Consider the following 19,027-nt stretch of genomic DNA (forward strand, 5'->3'; position numbering starts at 1 on the left):
TCTCTTGCTGTGCTTGATGCCTTTCTTTAGTGTTGTTTTTCTTTCTCTGTATTTTTTGTGTATGGGTTACAGGTTTGGGGTTTGTGGTTACCATGAGGTTCAGATATAACATCCTAAATATGTATGTATAAAGTGGATGGTTCAGTTTGAACACATTGTAAAAAAACTTTTTAAATCCCCTGCCACCATGTTTTCAGTATATGGTACCATACATCTTTTTATTCAGAATTTTCTTCTAATTATGGCCTTTTCTTTTACATGTAATGAAAAGTCCTTTAGGGATGCCTGGGTGGCTCAGTCGGTTAAGTGGCTACCTTCAGCTCAGGTCACGATCCCAGCATCCTGGGATCAAGTCCCATGTCAGGCTCCTTGCTCAGCAGGGAGCCTGCTTCTCCCTCCACCTCTCCCTGCCTGTGCTCACTCTCTCTCTGACAAATAAATAAAATCTTTTTTAAAAAGTCCTTTACCATTTCTTGTAATACTGGTTTAGTAGTAATTAACTCTCACCTGGGAAACTATTTCTCCTTTAATTCTTTTGTAAAAGATTATTTATTTATTTGACAGTAGGCAGAGATGCAGGCAGAGAGAGGGAGTGGGAAGAAGGCTCCCCGCTGAGCAGAGAGAGCCCGATGCGGGGCTTGATCCCAGGACCCCGGGATGATGACCTGAGCTGAAGGCAGAGGCTTTAACCCACTGAGCCATGCAGGTGCCCCACCTTTAACTCTGAATGGTAATATTACAGGTAGTCTTGGTTGCAGGTTTTTTCCTTTCAGCAGCCACTCCCCTCTAACCTATAACTTTCTGCTGAAAAATCACCTGATAGTCTTATGGGGTTTCCCCTCATACCTAACTATTTTCTTCACTCCTGCTGCCTTTTAATTTAATTTTATTTATTTATTTGACAGAGAGAGATCACAAGTAGGCAGAGAGGCAGGCAGAGAGAGGGAGAGAGGAGGAAGCAGGCTCCCTGCTGAGCAGAGAACCCGATGCGGGGCTCGATCCCAGGACCCTGAGACCATGACCTGAGCCAAAGGCAGAGGCTTTAACCCACTGAGCCACCCAGGCGCCCCACTCCTGCTGCTTTTTGAATTCTCTTTAATCTTTGACATTTTAGTTATGTGTTGTTGTGTAGACCACCTTGAGTTCATCTTGTTTGGCACTCTGCTTCCTGTACCTACATGTGTTTCCTTCCCCCAGTAAGGGAAATTTTCTGCCCCTTACTCTCTCTTTTCTCCTTCTGGGACCTCTATAATGTGAATGTTTGTTTGCTTAATGATGTCCAAGAGATCCCTTAATGTATCCTGATTTTTAAAAATTCTTTTTTCAGGATATTGGGTGGCTCAGTCAACCAGTTAGGCATTTGATTCACAATCTCAGCGCAGGTCTTGATCTCAGGGTCATGAGTTCAAGCCCCATGTTGGGCTCCTACACTCTGGGAATGAGCCTCCTTAATAAAATAAAAATTCTTCTTTGCTGTTCAGGTTGGTTGCTTTCTATCTTTCAGACCACTGATCCATTCTTCTACATTTGCTAATCTGTTGATTCCCTGTATGGCATTTTTTTTTTCTTTTAAGACTTCATTCATTTGAGAGAGAGAGTACAAATGTTGGGGAGGAGAGGCAGAGAGCAAAGCAGACTCCCTGCTGAGCAGGAAGCCCAACACAGGACAATCACCTGAACAGAATGTAGATGCTCAACCGACTGAGCCACCCATGCACCCTGTTACTGCATTCTTCAACTCAATTCTTTTAATATTTTGTTTTCTTGTTCTCTACAGTGTAGTGAGCAAATTTATGATCATTATTTTAAAACTCTTTAATAGGCATATTACTTATATCCAATTAATTCTTTCTCTGAGGTTTTGTCTTTTCTCTGCAACATACTTCTCGTCTCCCCATTTTGCTTGACTTTGTGTTTATTTCTATGAATTAAATGGAACGGCTACTTCTAAACTCAAAGGAATGGTCTTGTGTATGGCCATCCCATGTAGACTGTGTGTACCTGATGACTTTGTTTGCTTGGCTGGAACTGTGTGTGGCAAAGGCTGGGGTGCTGGGGCTATCCTTGTGGGATGGCCAGAGCTGAAATGGGCATAGTCTAAAGCGGTCCCTGGGTTCTCTCTGCAGAGGGTACCATGGCAGGCTGGCTGAAGCTGAAGTGTATATGCAGTAGGGAAGTCCCTGGAATCTCTGAAGAGGGTACTCTGATGAGGCACAAGCTGGGAAATCTGTTGTGCTCCATGCACGGGGCACCCTTGTAGGGTAGCTGAAGCCAACGCTGAGTGTGGGCTGGGAGGTTCTGGGGCACTCCACAGTGTGCCCTGGCCAGGTGAACGTAGCTCAAGTGGCCATGGTTCTGGGGCTCTTGGTGCAGAGGGCACCTGGGCAGGACAGCTGAAACTGATGTGGGTGCAAGGTGGGGTGTTTTGGGGGGCTCAGTGGAGGGGGTGCCCTCCATGAGCAGCTGGAGCTAAGACAGGCTATGGGCCAGAGAATCCTGGAGCACTCCATACAGGGGTGCCTAGAGTATTGTGCCACAGGTGCGCTGACAAGTCCTCAGGTGCAGGTTTGGAGTGTTCTGGGGTGCTCTGCGCCTGTATCAACTGCCTGAGACGGCTATATTGAGGTATAGTGAGCACTCACTAAGGGTGTTCTGTGTGTGCCCCATCTTGGCTGCAGCTGAAGTTGCTTTGGTGGGATGGCTGGGACTGGCATAGGCTAGAGGCCTGGGTCTCACTAAGGTGATAAGCCTGCTACAGCGCCCAGACCCTGCCTCTATCCATGCTATCAAACTGAAGGGGAACATAAACTATGGCACTTGCCAGCCCCTCCAAACTAAAGAGAGTTCCAACAGCTCCGCCATCCTTTGGCACGGTTCCTTTATATAGTTGCTCCTTTTAAACCATGAGGTTTTTTGGGGGCACCTGGGTGGCTCAGCGGGTTAAAGCCTCTGCCTTCAGCTCAGGTCATGATCCCAGGGTCCTGGGATCGAGCCCCGCATCGGGCTCTCTGCTTAGCGGGGAGCCTGCTTCCTCCTCTCTCTCTCTCTGCCTGCCTCTCTGCCTACTTGTGATCTCTGTCAAACAAATAAATCTTAAACAAACAAATAAAACCATGGGGTTTTTTTTCTGTGCCCCAGGGCACCCAGGGCTGGCATGAAGTCCTCACTGGTTTTAAGGTTCTCCATCAAAAAAAAAAAGATTGCAGTGACCACTGGACTCAAAACTTTTTACAGGATTTTTTTTCTCCTTTCCATTTGTATAGAAAAATAGTGGGTAATGAAACATGGGAGGGTTCTGTAAGATCTAATACTGAAAAAAGTTTATTGATCCTCATGGAGAGTTTGGGTTGGATATAATAAGGGAATCTTTAGAAATGTCATTTCCTCTGAAATATATATTACTTTTATTCTACTTGCTAAAACACATAAGGAAATAAAGGTTAGTTTCCATTCACTGAACCCTCCCCCATTTTATTTCTATACTTTTGCATTTGCATTGCTTCTAGCATGATTTTTTTTTTTAAAAAATCATCTATGGTCACAAAATCTAAGCAGATTAAAATACTGAAGCTAATGCTCAATATTTCTTACCAAAATAGTTGTGGTGGTGAAACAAAGGGTATTTGGGGAGAAAGGAATTTTACAGTTGATTTTTTTTTAACCGGTGAAAGTAATAATACCTTCTTACCCAGACAAGTAACACTTTCTTAAATTTATATTTAAATAGTGCATAAAGGATAGAAATCCCTTGTATGAACTAAGATTCACCATAAGAAATGTAAAAAGTTAGTATGAAAGGTCATTAGTAGACTTCATTAGGGTCACAGCTGTATAGTCCACCTTATTTTTGCGTAAGAGAAAGCTCAAGTAACATTAGTGTAATAACTTCATAACCACAGTAAAGTTGTAGAGCTCTTTTTGAAGGAAGCTGATTTTGATTAAGTATCTGAAAGTTCAAACAGTCTCAATTTTCTACCATGACCCTGTGACATTAGAGTGCAGGGGGATAAACCTAAGTCCTACGCATTAAAAAAAAAAAACCAACAGAAATCACCTGTTGCCACTATAGCATGCATTCACATTCAAATACAAAAAATACCACACAGAAAACAGAAACATTTTTAAAAAAAGATTTAAGATCATAAATAGGTCATTGTTGTCACAACACATCTCAGAATTGAGAAAAACAAACATTTTGGCTTTTTAGAAAGGATTTTTTATCAATTCCCTCATCATTAAAAGGACTTGTACATTTTAATATTTCCAGTCTCCTAAGGCACAATATTTTACCAGAATGCCAACATCATCACCCTGCTATAGCAAGGTATATAGCAAGAGGCAAGGTATTAGCACTAAGAAAAACAGCAAAGTTTATGGACAAAATCATCATTTATGAAAAGGGGGGAAAACAGGCTAATGATCATTTTAGTTAAGACCCAGTGTTGTTATACAGGGCTTTGTATTAAAAAATTGTTTAAGCAAAGTATTTTAACCCAGACTAAATTCACCACAGAGGAGCTATGAGAAAAGAATGGGACTGGGAAAATATAGTATACTTTCTTTAAAAAGATCTGGAAGGAAGAAAAATCAACTTAGAATAGCATATGGGGCAAACATCAAATGGAACCCAGATTAGAGGACTAGTTTATTCCTAGTCTTCAGGCAGACCCAGAGAAGTAAGATCAGGCAGACCTAAGACCTAGGCACATACTTAATCACATGGCCCATTCTAGCCTATCCCCTGAACATTGAGATGTAGTGAAATACTATAATCAAATGCTTAAACTGTTTTCTTTAGCCAACCTAGAAGTTCTTTAAGATAGAAGTGTAAAAATTCCTCATTTTTAACTCTACCTTGCTTTATCCTCTGTGATACCAACTGAACTTTAAAGGTTTATATGTACAATATGGTGATTTAGTGTTACTTTCACAAGGAAAAAACCCCACAAAGTTAGTGATTGTCCACAGATGAAACACTGGATGAGGTTCATGACTGAAATCAATCATGGAGTGTTAGTCAATTGTAAACTCTGGAAAGTGAAGACTGGGCAATGTGCATATCAGACACATCAGAGTATAACAGGAGAGGAAGGGAAGCCTGTTTGTCATTCCAATTCTGATAAGGTGCATGGTCTTCGAAATTCTTGTCCACGTTCATGGAGCCATTTATTGGATACTGTGAGAGAAAAAAATATATTAAGATTCTCTATTATCTAACTAATTTAATGAAGTCCCTACATGAGCTGTAAGTTCAAGACCAAATAAGATGAAGGCAGATGGTACTTGAGTACTCTTAAAAGCTTCTCTAAATGTTAAAAACTCAATTGATAGTCTATGTATGTGCATTTCCTAAATTTCTGATGTTCAATGAAAGGCTTGAAATGAAACACAATTGGAATTAAGATGTAGGTACAGTCAGAACATTGTTTAACCTGTTTGCAAAATACAACCTCTAACAGAGACTTTTAAAAAATGAATGTAAAACCTCCACTCTAGAGGAACCATCCTACAGTCACTACTATTATGTGCTCATTGAGTTTCCTTGATTTCAAGATACTGCTTTTCAGTGTACCTCACATGGAATTTTCTACTCCTCCTATATCCGAAAGCCCAATGAGTGGCATCAATGTGTACAAATATCTAAACTAGGACCCGTAATTACTTTTATCTTTTCTCAACTCCTGTTTCCAATCTTTCAGTCATCAAATCCTGTCACTTTTTCTTATATACCTCTTCAATCTCTTTACTCTCCAACAGTTTTGCTGCTGCCTTAGTCCAGGCTATCATCCTTGCCCACTTAGACAAGGAAAAAGAGCCTTCTAAAATGTTCTCCCCTTCACTGGCCTCTCTTCATTCTAGTCCAGTGATTGCCAAACATCACCAGGGAAGATTTTTAAAATCCTAACCATCGGATGTTATTTCTTAGTCCTGCTGTGTCTGATATGGTAGCCACTAGACAGACACATTTGGCTACTAAATACTTGAAATGTGGCTAGTGACACATATTGAAATGGATTTATGGAGTTAAACAGTATGTTTCTATTTTGTTTTCATGTGGCTGGTCATTTGCACTAGCATGACCCTAAGTGTCTCCCTAGCTTCACATGAGTCCTGGCCCCCGTCTCTAACAGGCCTGGAAAACATACTGCTCTAGCTTCAAGACCAAATTTTAAAATTAAGCTTTGAAGAAGCCTCCCCAACTATAAGGAGTTACCATCTTGTTTACGTCTCTGTACTAGTGTGTACCATACCATATTCTAATTTATCCATTCGCCTGTCTCCATCAGAGACCATTGTAAACTCCTTGGGGGAAAGATACTACCTTATTCAAGTGGCAATACTGTTAAAATCTGTCATAAGAATTCTGAGCTGTTAAAAGCAAACTTTATATTACGATCAGAAACTGGCGTGGCTGAATCCCTTTCAATGTTAGGAGAAATCACAAGAGAATACAGGAAATATTTACCCCATTTGTTTCCAACAAGCACTGGACAGGCCGCATGCCGTGTACTGTAATCTCCTTCTCCACTGGCAAAGAGATTGTACCAGAAAACAGCAGTTCCCTGTGGAGAATAATAAAAAATTATCTCTAAATAAGATAGCAGGTTATCACTTTTTGCAGGAATTAAATTTTCCTCTGTGAGCAAGTACTCATCTATGGCAGCATTATATTTTTTCTAATAAAATTCTAAAAATATGACAATCATTTACAAAATTCTGATGATCATATGGAAATGTTAGTATCAAAGTTCCTTAACAAATCTTACAGTAGCAAGATGGAGGGATAAACATCATATGGAACCCATTTTAGAAACGAAAACTTTTAAGTACTAATCCTTGGTTGTTCATTACTTCTAGGTAATCATGGTAAACTGTGCCATAAAAATATTCAAAATTTTACTTGGTATACCTAGTACGTAAGTTTTACCTAGTAAGGCTTACATGTATCTCTGCCTTTAAAAATGTAATTCATTAATTAAACCATGAAATTGAGGTGCATCTCTTCCTCAGGGAAAAAAATAAAGAGACCCCCAAAATTAAAATAAACAAATCAAGTTTACCTTTTTGGGCCAAACACTAGCTCCTACTTCAGGAAAAACAGTGGCTCCTCCTGCTGAAACATCACTCATCTATAAGAATTCCAGAGAAGTATTATCAGAAGCACTGGTACAATAAAGCTAAATATGCCACTGTGAGGAAAACAGGATACCACAGGGAACAGGAGAACATCTGGACTTCTACCTAACATAGAAAGGTTTGTGCATGCTACTTAGTTTTTAAACAAAATAACATATGGTTTACGTTTACATACTTAAGTAAAAAAATAAATGAGAGCGCCAGGAAGGGAGATAAGGATATCTTTTGTATCTCATAGCCAGAGGTAAAAAGACATCATTTAAAACCAATAAATCAAGTAACACAGGGGTATAATTAGGCATTTATAGCACTGAAATACAACCTCCCCGGGGGCAGGACTTTTCACTTGTTCATTGCTGAGCTTAAGTGTCTAGAGTAGTAACAGTACGTGCTCCTACTATTTATCCGAAGTATATGAAGACACTAATTCAAAAGAATATATGCACCCCTGTATTAACTGCAGCATTATTTACAATGGCTAAATTATGGAAGCAGCCCCAGTATCCACTGAAAGATGAATGGATAAAGAAGATGTGTGTGTGTATACACACACACACACACACACACACACACACAGAGGAATATTATTTAGCCATAAAAAATAAAATCTTGCCATTTGCAATGACTTAGAGCTAAAGAGTATTTGCTAAGTGAAGTAAGTCAGACACAGAAAATACCATATGATTCCACTCATATGTGGATTCAAAGGGGAAAAAAAAGGACAGAAACCAAGAAACACTCTCTTAACTATAGAGAACAAACTGGTGGTTACCAGAGGGAAAGTTGGGGCGGATGATTTAAAGAGGTGATGGGGATTAAGGAATGCACTTGTGATTAGCACCAGGTAATGTATGGAAGTGTTGAATCACTCAATTGTATACCTGAAACTGTATCACACTGTATGTCAACTATACTGGAATTAAAATCTTAAAAATTTTGATCTCAGGGTCCTGGGATCGAGTCCCGCATCGGGCTCTCTGCTCAGCGGGGAGCCTGCTTCCCTCTCTCTCTCTCTGCCTGCCTCTCTATCTACTTGTGATCTCTCTCTGTCAAATAAATAAATAAAATCTTTAAAAAAAAAAAAAAAAAAAAAAAAAAAACACAAATCTTCCAAATGGAGGAAGCACAGATCATAAAGACTGAATCACAAAGCAAAACCCAAGTATGCTACATCCAAGAGTCACATCTAAAACAAGGGACTTAGAGGGGCACCGGGGTGGCTCAGTGGGTTAAAGCCTCTGCCTTTGGCTCAGGTCATGATCCCAGGGTCCTGGGATCGAGCCCCCGCATCGGGCTCTCTGCCAGCTGTGAGCCTGCTTCCTCTTTTCTCTCTCTGCTTGCCTCTCTGCCTACTTGTGATCTCTGTCTGTCAAATAAATAAATAAAATCTTTAAAAAAATAAAACAAGGAACTTAGAAACACTGAAAACAAAAAGATTTGCCAAGCAAATGTTACAATAAAGAAAACAGAGTTTGATTTTTTTTTTTTAAGACTCTATTATTTATTTGACAGACAGAGATCACAAGAAGGCAGAGAGGCAGGTAGAGAGAAAGGGAGAAGCAGGCTCCCCGCTGAGCAAAGAGCCCGATGCAGGGCTTGATCCCAGGACCCTGGATCATGACCTGAGCCAAAGGCAGAGGCTTTAACCCACTGAGCCACCCCGGTGCCCCTCTAAGTCCCTTGTTTTAGATGTGACTCAGTGGGTTAAAGCCTCTGCCTTTGGCTCAGGTCATGATCCCAGCGTTCTGGGATGGAGCCCCACATCGGGCTCTCTGCTCTGCGGACAGCCTGCTTCCTCCTCTCTCTCTCTCTCTGCCTACTTGTGGTCTCTGTCTGTCAAATAAATAAATAAAATCTTTAAAAAAAAAAAAAGAGTAACCATTTTCGGGGCGCCTGGGTGGCTCAGTGGTTTAGGCCTCTGCCTTCAGCTCGGGTCGTATCTCAGGGTCCTGGGATCGAGCCCCGCGTCGGGCTCTCTGCTCAGTGGGAAGCCTGCTTCCCCCTCTCTCTCTGCCTGCTCTCTGCCTACTTGTGATCTCTCTCTCTGTCAAATAAATAAATTCTTTTTTTTTTCCCATTTTATTTATTTTTTCAGCGTAACAGTATTCATTCTTTTTGCACAACACCCAGTGCTCCATGCAAAACATGCCCTCCCCATTACCCACCACCTGTTCCCCCAACCTCCCACCCCTGACCCTTCAAAACCCTCAGGTTACCCCAACCTCCCACCCCTGACCCTTCAAAACCCTCAGGTTGTTTTTCAGAGTCCATAGTCTCTTATGGTTCGTCAAATAAATAAATTCTTAAAAAAAAAAAAAAGAGTAACCATTTTCACATTGTTTATTAAAGTTTAAAAACTTAGGATATTTTTAAATTTTTTTTAATTTTTTCTATATGTTTAGGTATATGAGCAATCTTAACTTTGGTCATAATATTTGCTCCAGTTCTCTACTGCTTCATAACAATCACCACAAAACTGAATGGATTAAAATTACTTTTTATCTCTCTCGGTTGTGAGGTTGAGCAGGCTTCACTCCTGGTTGTTGCTCTGGATCTCTCATGCATTTGCAGTCAGAGGATGACTGGCACGGGGTCATTTTGAAGGCTGAGGTTGAGACTGGCTTTGTCCAGAATACCTGCATGTGGTCTGGGCTTCTTCCAGCATGGTGCTGGATTACCAGAGCGCATATCTCCACAAAAAGCAAGGCTGAAATGCACCGCATTTTCATTACCTACCCTCAGGAGTCAAATAATACTACTTCTCCTGCATTTTACTAATCAAAGCAATTACAAGGTTCAGGGGCCAAGGACATAGTCCGTACCACTCGGTAAGAATATCAGTGTCATGTAAAAAGAACATGTAAGACAGGACTTATTGGTATAATATTTGGAAAATATAATCTCCTACATTGTTGTAACCTTTGTTAACTTAAGATGTATCTTATATCTAGACTTTTTATTTCATTGCACTTTCATCCCTATCTCCATTTGAATGATAGGAAAATGGCATCTATTTTTGCTGTTTTATCTCACTCCCGACGAAAAGAAAATGGTTACTCTTAATGGGGCTTCCAGGGTGCTAGAATGTGTTTTTTTTTGTGTTTTTTTTTTTTAAGATTTTATTTATTTGACAGAGAGATCACAAGTAGGCAGAGAGGCAGGCAGAGAGAGAGGAGGAAGCAGGCTCCCTGCTGAGCAGAGAGCCTGATGCGGGGCTTGATCCCAGGACCCTGGGATCATGACCTGAGCGGAAGGCAGAGGCTTTAACCCACTGAGCAACCCAGGTGCCCCTAGAATGTGCTCTTGACCTGGCTGCTGCTTACATCAAATGTGTTCACTTTGTGAAAATTTATCGTTATAGTACTGATGATTTGTAAACTTTTTCTGACATATAGCAACAAAAAATTCAAAAAGTTTAAAATGTGTGTGAGTATATATAGAGATGCCTATATACACATATTAACAGATAGTCCATACTCCAAAATATCAACTATGATTGTTTCCAAGTAGAGAGACTGTTAGTAATTTTAGCATTTTTTAAAAAATATTTTATTTATTTAACAGAGAGAGAGAGATCACAAGTAGGCATAAAGAAAGACAGGGGCGGGGCGGGGAGGTGTGGGAAGCAGACTCCCCACTGAGCAGAGAGCCAGATGCGGGGCTTGATCCCAGGACCCTGGGATCATGACCTGAGCCGAAAGCAGAGGCTTTAACCCACTGAGCCACCCAGGCGCTAAAATGCTAATTTTAGCATTCTTATTCAGGCTTTAATATTACAATTTGAAGAAGTTATAAATGCAAAAAACCCCTCCTGTTACTCAGTTGTAAAAACTCTAAATCAGAACATCAAATAAGGGCTAAGGAAAACAAACACCTGAACACATCAAAATAAATGTCATGTAATAAAAATCCCATCTTAAAATAAAAATTTTAGCTGTAACTTACATAAAACAGCCATGTAGCAATTCTGTTTCCTGTCCCCAGTTCTTTGAAAGCATCTGGTTCATCTTTCTGTGAATAAAACACAATGAATTCAATAGTATAAAATTCAGTAATGCAAATTTTCTCGTGGCAACTAAACACCAGTAATATGCTAAAGGATATGCCAAAACCCCAAAAGACTCATTTATAAAGTCTAGTGCACAATATATAGCAGGCACTCAAATACTGGTTGATGCCAATTCAGCATGTACAGTGAATACTTTTGATAAGACCACTATAGGGAAAAACCCCAGATTTATTAGTAGATACTGGTTTTCACTATTTAGGCTACCTACAGATCATTAATAAAATTCATGCCTATAGTTTTGCTTCCAAAAAACAACAAAAAAAAAACCCCCAAAAAACAAATAAGACATGAGGGCCTTTTAGCCACATTCATGAACTCTACTCTGTGGGTAAAAAATTTACCTTAAGATTTACTTTGAACTCATGAGCCATTCAAATGTTTACTGCTACTGTTTTCATTCTTTTGGACAGTCAGCACTTTAATCTGGCTGGAGAATTCACATCTGGGCTATTAAAATCTAAATTAGGGGCACCTGAGTCGCTCAGTCGGTTGAGCATCTGCCTTTGACTCAGGTCATAATCTCAGGGTCCTGGGATGGAGCCCCACTTTAGGCTCCCTGCTCAGCAAGGAGTCTGCTTCTCCCTCTCTCTTTGTGCCTACCCCCTGCTCTTTCTCTGTCTCAAATTAAAAATCTAAATTAAAATACAATACAGTCTCTTGGCAGTTATCCCAGAAAAATGAAAATGGATTTTTCAAATTTACACAAAGCTATCTTTATTTGTGATAGCTCCAAATAGGACCTTGATAGCCCCAAAATGTCCTTCAAAGGATGAGTGACTAAGCAAACTGAGATGTGTCCATACTATGAAATAGTACTCAGCAATAAAAAGAGCACACTATTATTAAACTTGGTAAGAACATGAACCTCAAAGGACTTATGCTGAGTGAAATGAGAAGATCTCAAAAGGATATATACTGCATATTACCTTTATCTAACATTTGTGAAATACAATTATGGAGAAGAACAAGTTGGATTAGTGGTTACCAGCAGTTAGGCACGGGAAGCAGAAGGGTATGTACGTCTCCAGAGCAGTACCATAAGGAGTCTGGCAGTGATGGTGCGGTTATGCACCTTGACTGTGGTGGCCGTTTCACAAGCTACACATGTAGTAAAACTGCACACACACATACACGCAAATTAGTGTAAATATAACTGGTGAAACATGAATAAGTTTGGTGGCTTGTGCCAAAGCTTATTTCTTGGTTTTGATAATATGCTATAGTAATGGAAGATGCTAACACTGTGGGGGGGGGGGGGGAGCTGAGGGAAGGGTTCAAGAGATCTCCCTGTATATTTCTTTACTACTTCCTAAGAATCTGTAATGATTTCAAAATAAGAAAGTAAGAAAAAATTTAGTTGCACTAATGTCAGGGCTTGAATTTTATACTCTTTCCCATCATCCAAGACTCTCAGACATTTTTCAGTAATTGAAAATAGAAGGGAAAGAAACTAAAAATATATTCTTTACTGGCCTACATAGAAGAAATCTAGGATTCTGGGACTAAAGCTGGCCAAGGGCTATAACACAATAAAGACTGTTGTCTTTCAAAAGATTATACCCTTATTTTAAAATGGTAAAAGATCAAGATGTTTATTAAAATACCTGAGACAGTTCTTAGAATTCACTTAATTTTTAAAAAATATTTCTCTCTGAATTCATTTTACCTTTTTTTTTTTTTTAAGATTTGTTTAACACAGAGAAAGCATGTGCACCATCAAGGGAGCTGCAGAGGGAGAGGGAGAAGCAGGCTCCCCACCAAGCAGGGAGCCTGACATGGGGCTCCATCCCAGGACCCCGGGATCATTACCTAAGCTAGAGGCAGATGCTTAATTGACTTAAGCCATCCATGTGCCCCTATAATTCATATAATTATGATAAAGCTTAATTAATTAAGATTTGGTTATATATATATAAAATGTATAGCTGAATGTGAAAAAAGAAAAGTTACATCTTTTTAGCAAACTGCTTCAGTATTATTTATTCTCCAGTGTTTCTCTACATCTATTTTGTATTTTTTAATTTTTCTGGCTCAGCGTATTCTTATAATTTCTTCAGATTCATCACTAATTTGCTGATTTACTTCAGTCTCTAGCCTGTTGTAATTTATCCAAACTTTAAATTTCAACACTTTTTTCTCCCTATAGCTTCTATTTGTTTTTCAAATATGTTAAATCATTTTGAAAGTTTAATATTTATCCTTCTATTTTTAAGAATGTTATACAGTTAACTGAAGTACCTAACATCCTGGGGCATCTAAATCTGTTGGTACTTCAGTCTCACCAATGGTGTCTTATTACCAGTTAGTGATTAGTGATTTCTTTAATATTAGAGTTCATATTTGACTGACCTTAATCTTTAAAATTCCTGAGGTGTTATAATGAGGATGACTGTTTTCAGGGAGGAGTACCAAGGAGTACTACCTAACTGAACAAATTTGCTCTTCCAGGGTAGTGAAAATTCAAATCCAAGGTTCATGTGGGAGCACGGCAATGCTTTCAAACTCCCAGAAAAGGCTCTCATACACATTGCATTCCCCAGCCCCAACCCGGGTGATGACAGGCAACTCTCCTTAAAGCTCATAACTCAAAGCAGATTATTTTCAAGGCTATTCTTTCTCTGAGAATATTATCCTTTTGGAGATTCGGGTTTTATGCATGGGTCTCTCAGGTTCAGTAGCTTACACAGGGGTAGGTCCTCTCACAGAGCTGTTAGTCTCCAAAGCTCTCGACTCTTGGAGGCATATGCCTTCAGCTTCAACTTTTTGGCCACCCCCTTTAACTCTAATTTTAGTTTCTAGGTTTTCTTTGTTCATTTTGCCTTTGGGAATTTCCTTTACTTTCTTCCAGGCTCAGCAATGCATTTAAAAGTATCTTTTTTTTTTTTTTTTTTAACGTGTATCTAAGGGTTTTTTAACTGCTGAAAAGGTTTTATAGGGTCTCTATTCCACCGTACTTCCACAAATTGCAAACAGACTATAAGTTTTTAATACTAAAAGAACAGAATTAACATGTCATGCCTGAGCTTCAGTAGAACGCTTACGTCCATTTTTTTTTTAACTTACCCGTGCAAAATCAAAATGGGGTTCATACTGTCCTCCAACTCCATAATTTGCTACCTGAAAGAAAGGAACAAGGATTCATTAAAAAGAATCAAGAACTACTATTCAAAAAATTAATAAGTCCTATTTTGGTGTCTTATATGTCATGGTTACGTACTCTTAGAGAAATGAGAAGCAAAGCAGTTTAAATCAATGAGTTCTTAAGGAACCAGGATAAAAATCTAGGATAGCTACTACATGATTATTTTAGAACCTTAGTTAATATGCTTTTCTTTAGTACATGTTTGGGGTACATGTTTTCCTCTAATACATAACTTAAATTAAAATTTGAGTTAGCATTTTAAAATTAAAATGTTTAGAATTAAAATTTTCTAGGATAGAGTTTTGAGGTTTCTATTATTAATTTTTATTAAACACTTTCCTTTGGAGTTTAAATTAAGACTCATATTTTCCAAAGCCCCAAATGCTGGGAAACTCCCAATCTATTTTAATAAAATTTCCTCCTACTTTTTTTATCCTAAGGTAAAAGAGGGAGGAAGTTAACACGAAACTTAATTATTCCTGCTAGAGAGTGCTAACAATTTCAGTTGGTATGACAATTCCAGTGTGAAGCAGCAAAAGAAAGTAAGAAAAGTATCTGGTCTGAGTGTAAGTTCTAGCTTTCTATAATATAATATATATTATATATGTAACTTTCAATACAACCTCAGTTTTCTTATTTGAAAACTAAGGAGAAGGATACCCTCCTTAATGCCTTCCTTGCATCCCAATATGACAACATGAAAGGAGAATGGGATTTAAACAGCACTGCTGATGAAATGAAAGGAGAACATATTTAAACGAGTGTTGCCCACAGCAAAGTCCAAGTCCTATGTAAATTATTACTCTGGATATTTGATTCCTTATGGTGTAGATATGTTGGGTTGGATCAGCCTACTAAGGAGTTTAAACTGTATCAAGTAGCTTGAAAAATTCTGTGAAGGTTTTAAGCAAATAAGAATAAACACCGATCAGGAAAGAAAAAGATATATATATACAAGAGTTTTTAATAATATAATGAATACCAAGGAAGCTGTAGATTACCAATGAATAAATGGCAACTTAAGCAAATTTAAGTATAGACAACCCTTCTTTGCACAGTTCCAAAATGCATGTTAAGCTAATCATTAACACCAGACCCCTAAAAACATAGCTTAAATTTCAGTTACCACAGCGTATTAACTGTAACTGTATAAAGTACTAATGTTGCTGCTAGCGCTTTAGACCAGAAATTACTATGTAAGTAATAGCTGCACATCATGATCAATTACCTATCACTTCTATCAAAGTCCATCAGTGACTGGTCACTGCACATCTGTTATTCAGTTCACACACAGGCAGCAAAATATGTAACTGTGTTTCCTCCCCATGTGAGATTTTACAAAAATGGATAGCTGGAAGAGGGAACTGGCTAACAAAAGTTAACGTACAGAAAACCCAAAAGACTCCACTCCAAAACTGCTAGAACTTGTACAGGAATTCAGTAAAGTATCAGGATATAACATCAAGGCACAGAAATCATTTGCATTTCTCTACACCAAGACAGAAGAAAGAGAAATTAAGGAGTCAATCCCATTTACAATTGCACCCAAAACGGTAAGATACCTAGGAATAAACCTAACCGAAGAGGCTAAGAATCTATACTCAGAAAACTATAAAGTACTCATGAAAGAAATTGAGGAAGACACAAAGAAATGGAAAAATGTTCCATGCTCCTGGATTGGAAGAACAAATAGATTGTGAAAATGTCTATGCTACCTAATGCAATCTACACATTTAATGCAATTCCTATCAAAATACCATGCATTTTTTTTCAAAGAAATGGAACGAATAATCCTAAAATTTATATGGAACCAGAAAAGACCTCGAATAGCCAAAGGAATATTGAAAAAGAAAGCCAAAGTTGGTGGCATCACAATTCCAGACTTCAAGCTCCATTACAAAGCTGTCATCATCAAGACAGCATGGTACTGGCACAAAAACAGACACATAGATCAATGGAACAGAATAGAGAGCCCAGAAATAGACCCTCAACTCTATGGTCAACTAATCTTCGACAAAGCAGGAAAGAATGTCCAATGGAATAAAGACAGCCTCTTCAATAAATGGTGTTGGGGAAATTGGACCATTTCCTTACACCACACACAAAAATAGACTCAAAATGGATGAAGGACCTCAATGTGAGAAAGGAATCCATCAAAATCCTTGAGGAGAACACAGGCAGCAACCTCTTCCTAGGAACATCGCCAAAGGCAAGGGAAGCAAGGGCAAAAATGAACTATTGGGATTTCATCAAGATCAAAAGCTTTTGCACAGCAAAGGAAACAGTTAACAAAACCAAAAGACAACTTACAGAATGGGAGAAGATATTTGCAAACGACATATCAGGTAAAGGGCTAGTGTCCAAAATCTATAAAGAACTTAGCAAACTCAACACCCAAAGAACAAACAATCCAATCAAGAAATGGGCAGAAGACATGAACAGACATTTCTGCAAAGAAGACATCCAGAAGTGCTCCACATCACTCGGCATCAGGGAAATACAAATCAAAACCACAATGAGATATCACCTCACACCAGTCAGAATGGCTAAAATTAACAAGTCAGGAAATGACAGATGTGGCGAGGATGTGGAGAAAGGGGAACCCTCCTACACTGTTGGTGGGAATGCAAGCTGGTGCAACCACTCTGGAAAACAGCATGGAGGTTCCTCAAAATGTTGAAAATAGAACCACCCTATGCCCCAGCAATTGCACTACTGGTTATTTACCCTAAAGATATAAACGTAGTGATCCGAAGGGGCACGTGCACCCGAATGTTTATAGCAGCAATGTCTACAATAGCCAAACTATGGAAAGAACCTAGATGTCCATCAACAGATGAATGGATAAAGAAGATGTGGTATATATACACAATGGAATACTATGCAGCCATCAAAAGAAATGAAATCTTGCCATTTGCGACGACGTGGATGGAACTAGAGGGTATCATGCTTAGTGAAGAAAGTCAATCAGAGAAAGACAACTATCATATGATCTCCCTGATATGAGGACGTGGAGATGCAACATGGGGGGGTTAAGGGGATAGGAGAAGAATAAATGAAACAAGATGGGATTGGGAGAGAGACAAACCATAAGTGACTCTTAATCTCACAAAACAAACTGAGGGTTGCTGGGGGGGGGGGGTGTTGGGAGAGGGGGGTGGGGTTATGGACATTGGGGAGGGTATGTGCTATGGTGAGTGCTGTGAAGTGTGTAAACCTGGCGATTCACAGACCTGTACCCCTGGGGATAAAAATACATTATATGTTTATAAAAAACAAAAAAAGATATGATGGACTCTATTTTACACTGTCATAATTCCTTTGTTATATCCAATGATCTACAGCCTGAGAAATAAAAAAAAAAAATCATAGATTCACTGAGAAAAATGTTAAAGTGTTTAGATCTCACACTATTATCTGTTCTCTTTTTCATTAAAAGCATCACAAATTATGCAGATTACATGTGTTCTGTTTGGTAACTGTGCAAAGATTTTCCAGTTATAATTTCCCTAGGGTTTAATGATTTCTTACATGTGTTCATATCATACTAGAATAATTGAAGCATAAAACAAATAAAAACATTTTATATGCTTAAAAAAAAAAGGTAACGTACAGCACAGATATGGAAAGTTAATGATGCTTTAAGTAAAATTCAAATCAAACCTAAATGGGGACGAAGGAAAAAGAACTGACAAGGGGGAAGGTTTCCATTTGTGCTATTCAAGAAACTCTAGCTATGCAGCCAGAGGAACTTGGTGAAGGCAAACTTACTAACATATGGAAAGTGATTGTGATGGAAAGGAGAAAGATGTCTTGGAGGAAATAATGTTGGAAAGAAATCTTCACAATAAAAAACAAAAAAACCCTCATGGATACTTTATATTAAAAGCACAAAAGATAAAATGTTGAAAACCCAAACTTGGAAGTATGACAATTTGCAAACGCAGAGAAAACATGCTTACTCTGTATCATTTCACAATGAGAAGGTAAAGGAATGTTTAAACTATACTTGATAAGTGCAAAAAAATAAAGCACTTTAATTCTTAATACTTATAAATTACTAAGACATTTCAGTAGGGAAGAATCATTTTTTAAACACATTATGCTGGAACAATTGGATATTCACATGAAAAGAATGAAATTGACCTCCACCTCATACCATATTCAAAACTGACTCAAAATGGATCAAGATCGGAATGTATGGATAAAACTGTTAGGAAAAAACACAGGTATAAATCTTTGTGACCTTGCATTAGGCAATGGTTTCTTTAGACATCTAAAGCACAAGCAATCAGGGACTAAGATGACAGAGCAGGAGAATCCTAGGCTCACTTTGTTCCATGGATATACCTAGATAATACCAAATCAGCATAAATTACCCAGAAAATGACCTGAATACTGACAGAACAGACTCTCCGCAGCTAAATGTGAAGAGGCCACAACAAAGAGGCAGCAAGGGCTGAGACATGGCTGTGAGCCAAACAGACTGTGAGACTGCCTACGGGAAGGAGGGACACAATGGAGTGGAGAGGGAAGAGGAACAGACCTCTGCCCCAGGCATGGGGGACATGCATGGTTATATGCATATGAATTCCTATAACATCTGGCTTTGCAAATCAGAGAGGCCTGACTTCTCAAGTTCTTACAATCAGTGGGGCTTAACACTTGGAACTTTAAAA

The 19,027-nt window shown here is 38.8% G+C and overlaps 1 protein-coding gene across 3 annotated transcripts in view; it reads right to left on the minus strand.

Moving 5' to 3' along the window:
* Positions 1–4,116: 4,116 nt before the first annotated feature.
* P4HA1 (prolyl 4-hydroxylase subunit alpha 1) overlaps positions 4,117–19,027 on the minus strand; it is a 103,422-nt gene continuing 88,511 nt past the window's right edge. For all 3 annotated transcript variants that reach the window (XM_046027207.1, XM_046027206.1, XM_046027205.1), the window contains exons 11-15: positions 14,270–14,323; positions 11,083–11,148; positions 7,062–7,130; positions 6,467–6,563; positions 4,117–5,176 (exon numbers count right to left, since the gene is read on the minus strand). In XM_046027207.1, the coding sequence (XP_045883163.1) occupies positions 5,106–5,176; positions 6,467–6,563; positions 7,062–7,130; positions 11,083–11,148; positions 14,270–14,323 (357 nt within the window). In that variant the 3' untranslated portion in view covers positions 4,117–5,105. The remainder of the gene's footprint in view (positions 5,177–6,466; positions 6,564–7,061; positions 7,131–11,082; positions 11,149–14,269; positions 14,324–19,027) is intronic.

This window comes from Meles meles, chromosome 13, assembly GCF_922984935.1.
Source record: "Meles meles chromosome 13, mMelMel3.1 paternal haplotype, whole genome shotgun sequence".
In the NCBI taxonomy this organism is placed as follows: domain Eukaryota; kingdom Metazoa; phylum Chordata; class Mammalia; order Carnivora; family Mustelidae; genus Meles; species Meles meles.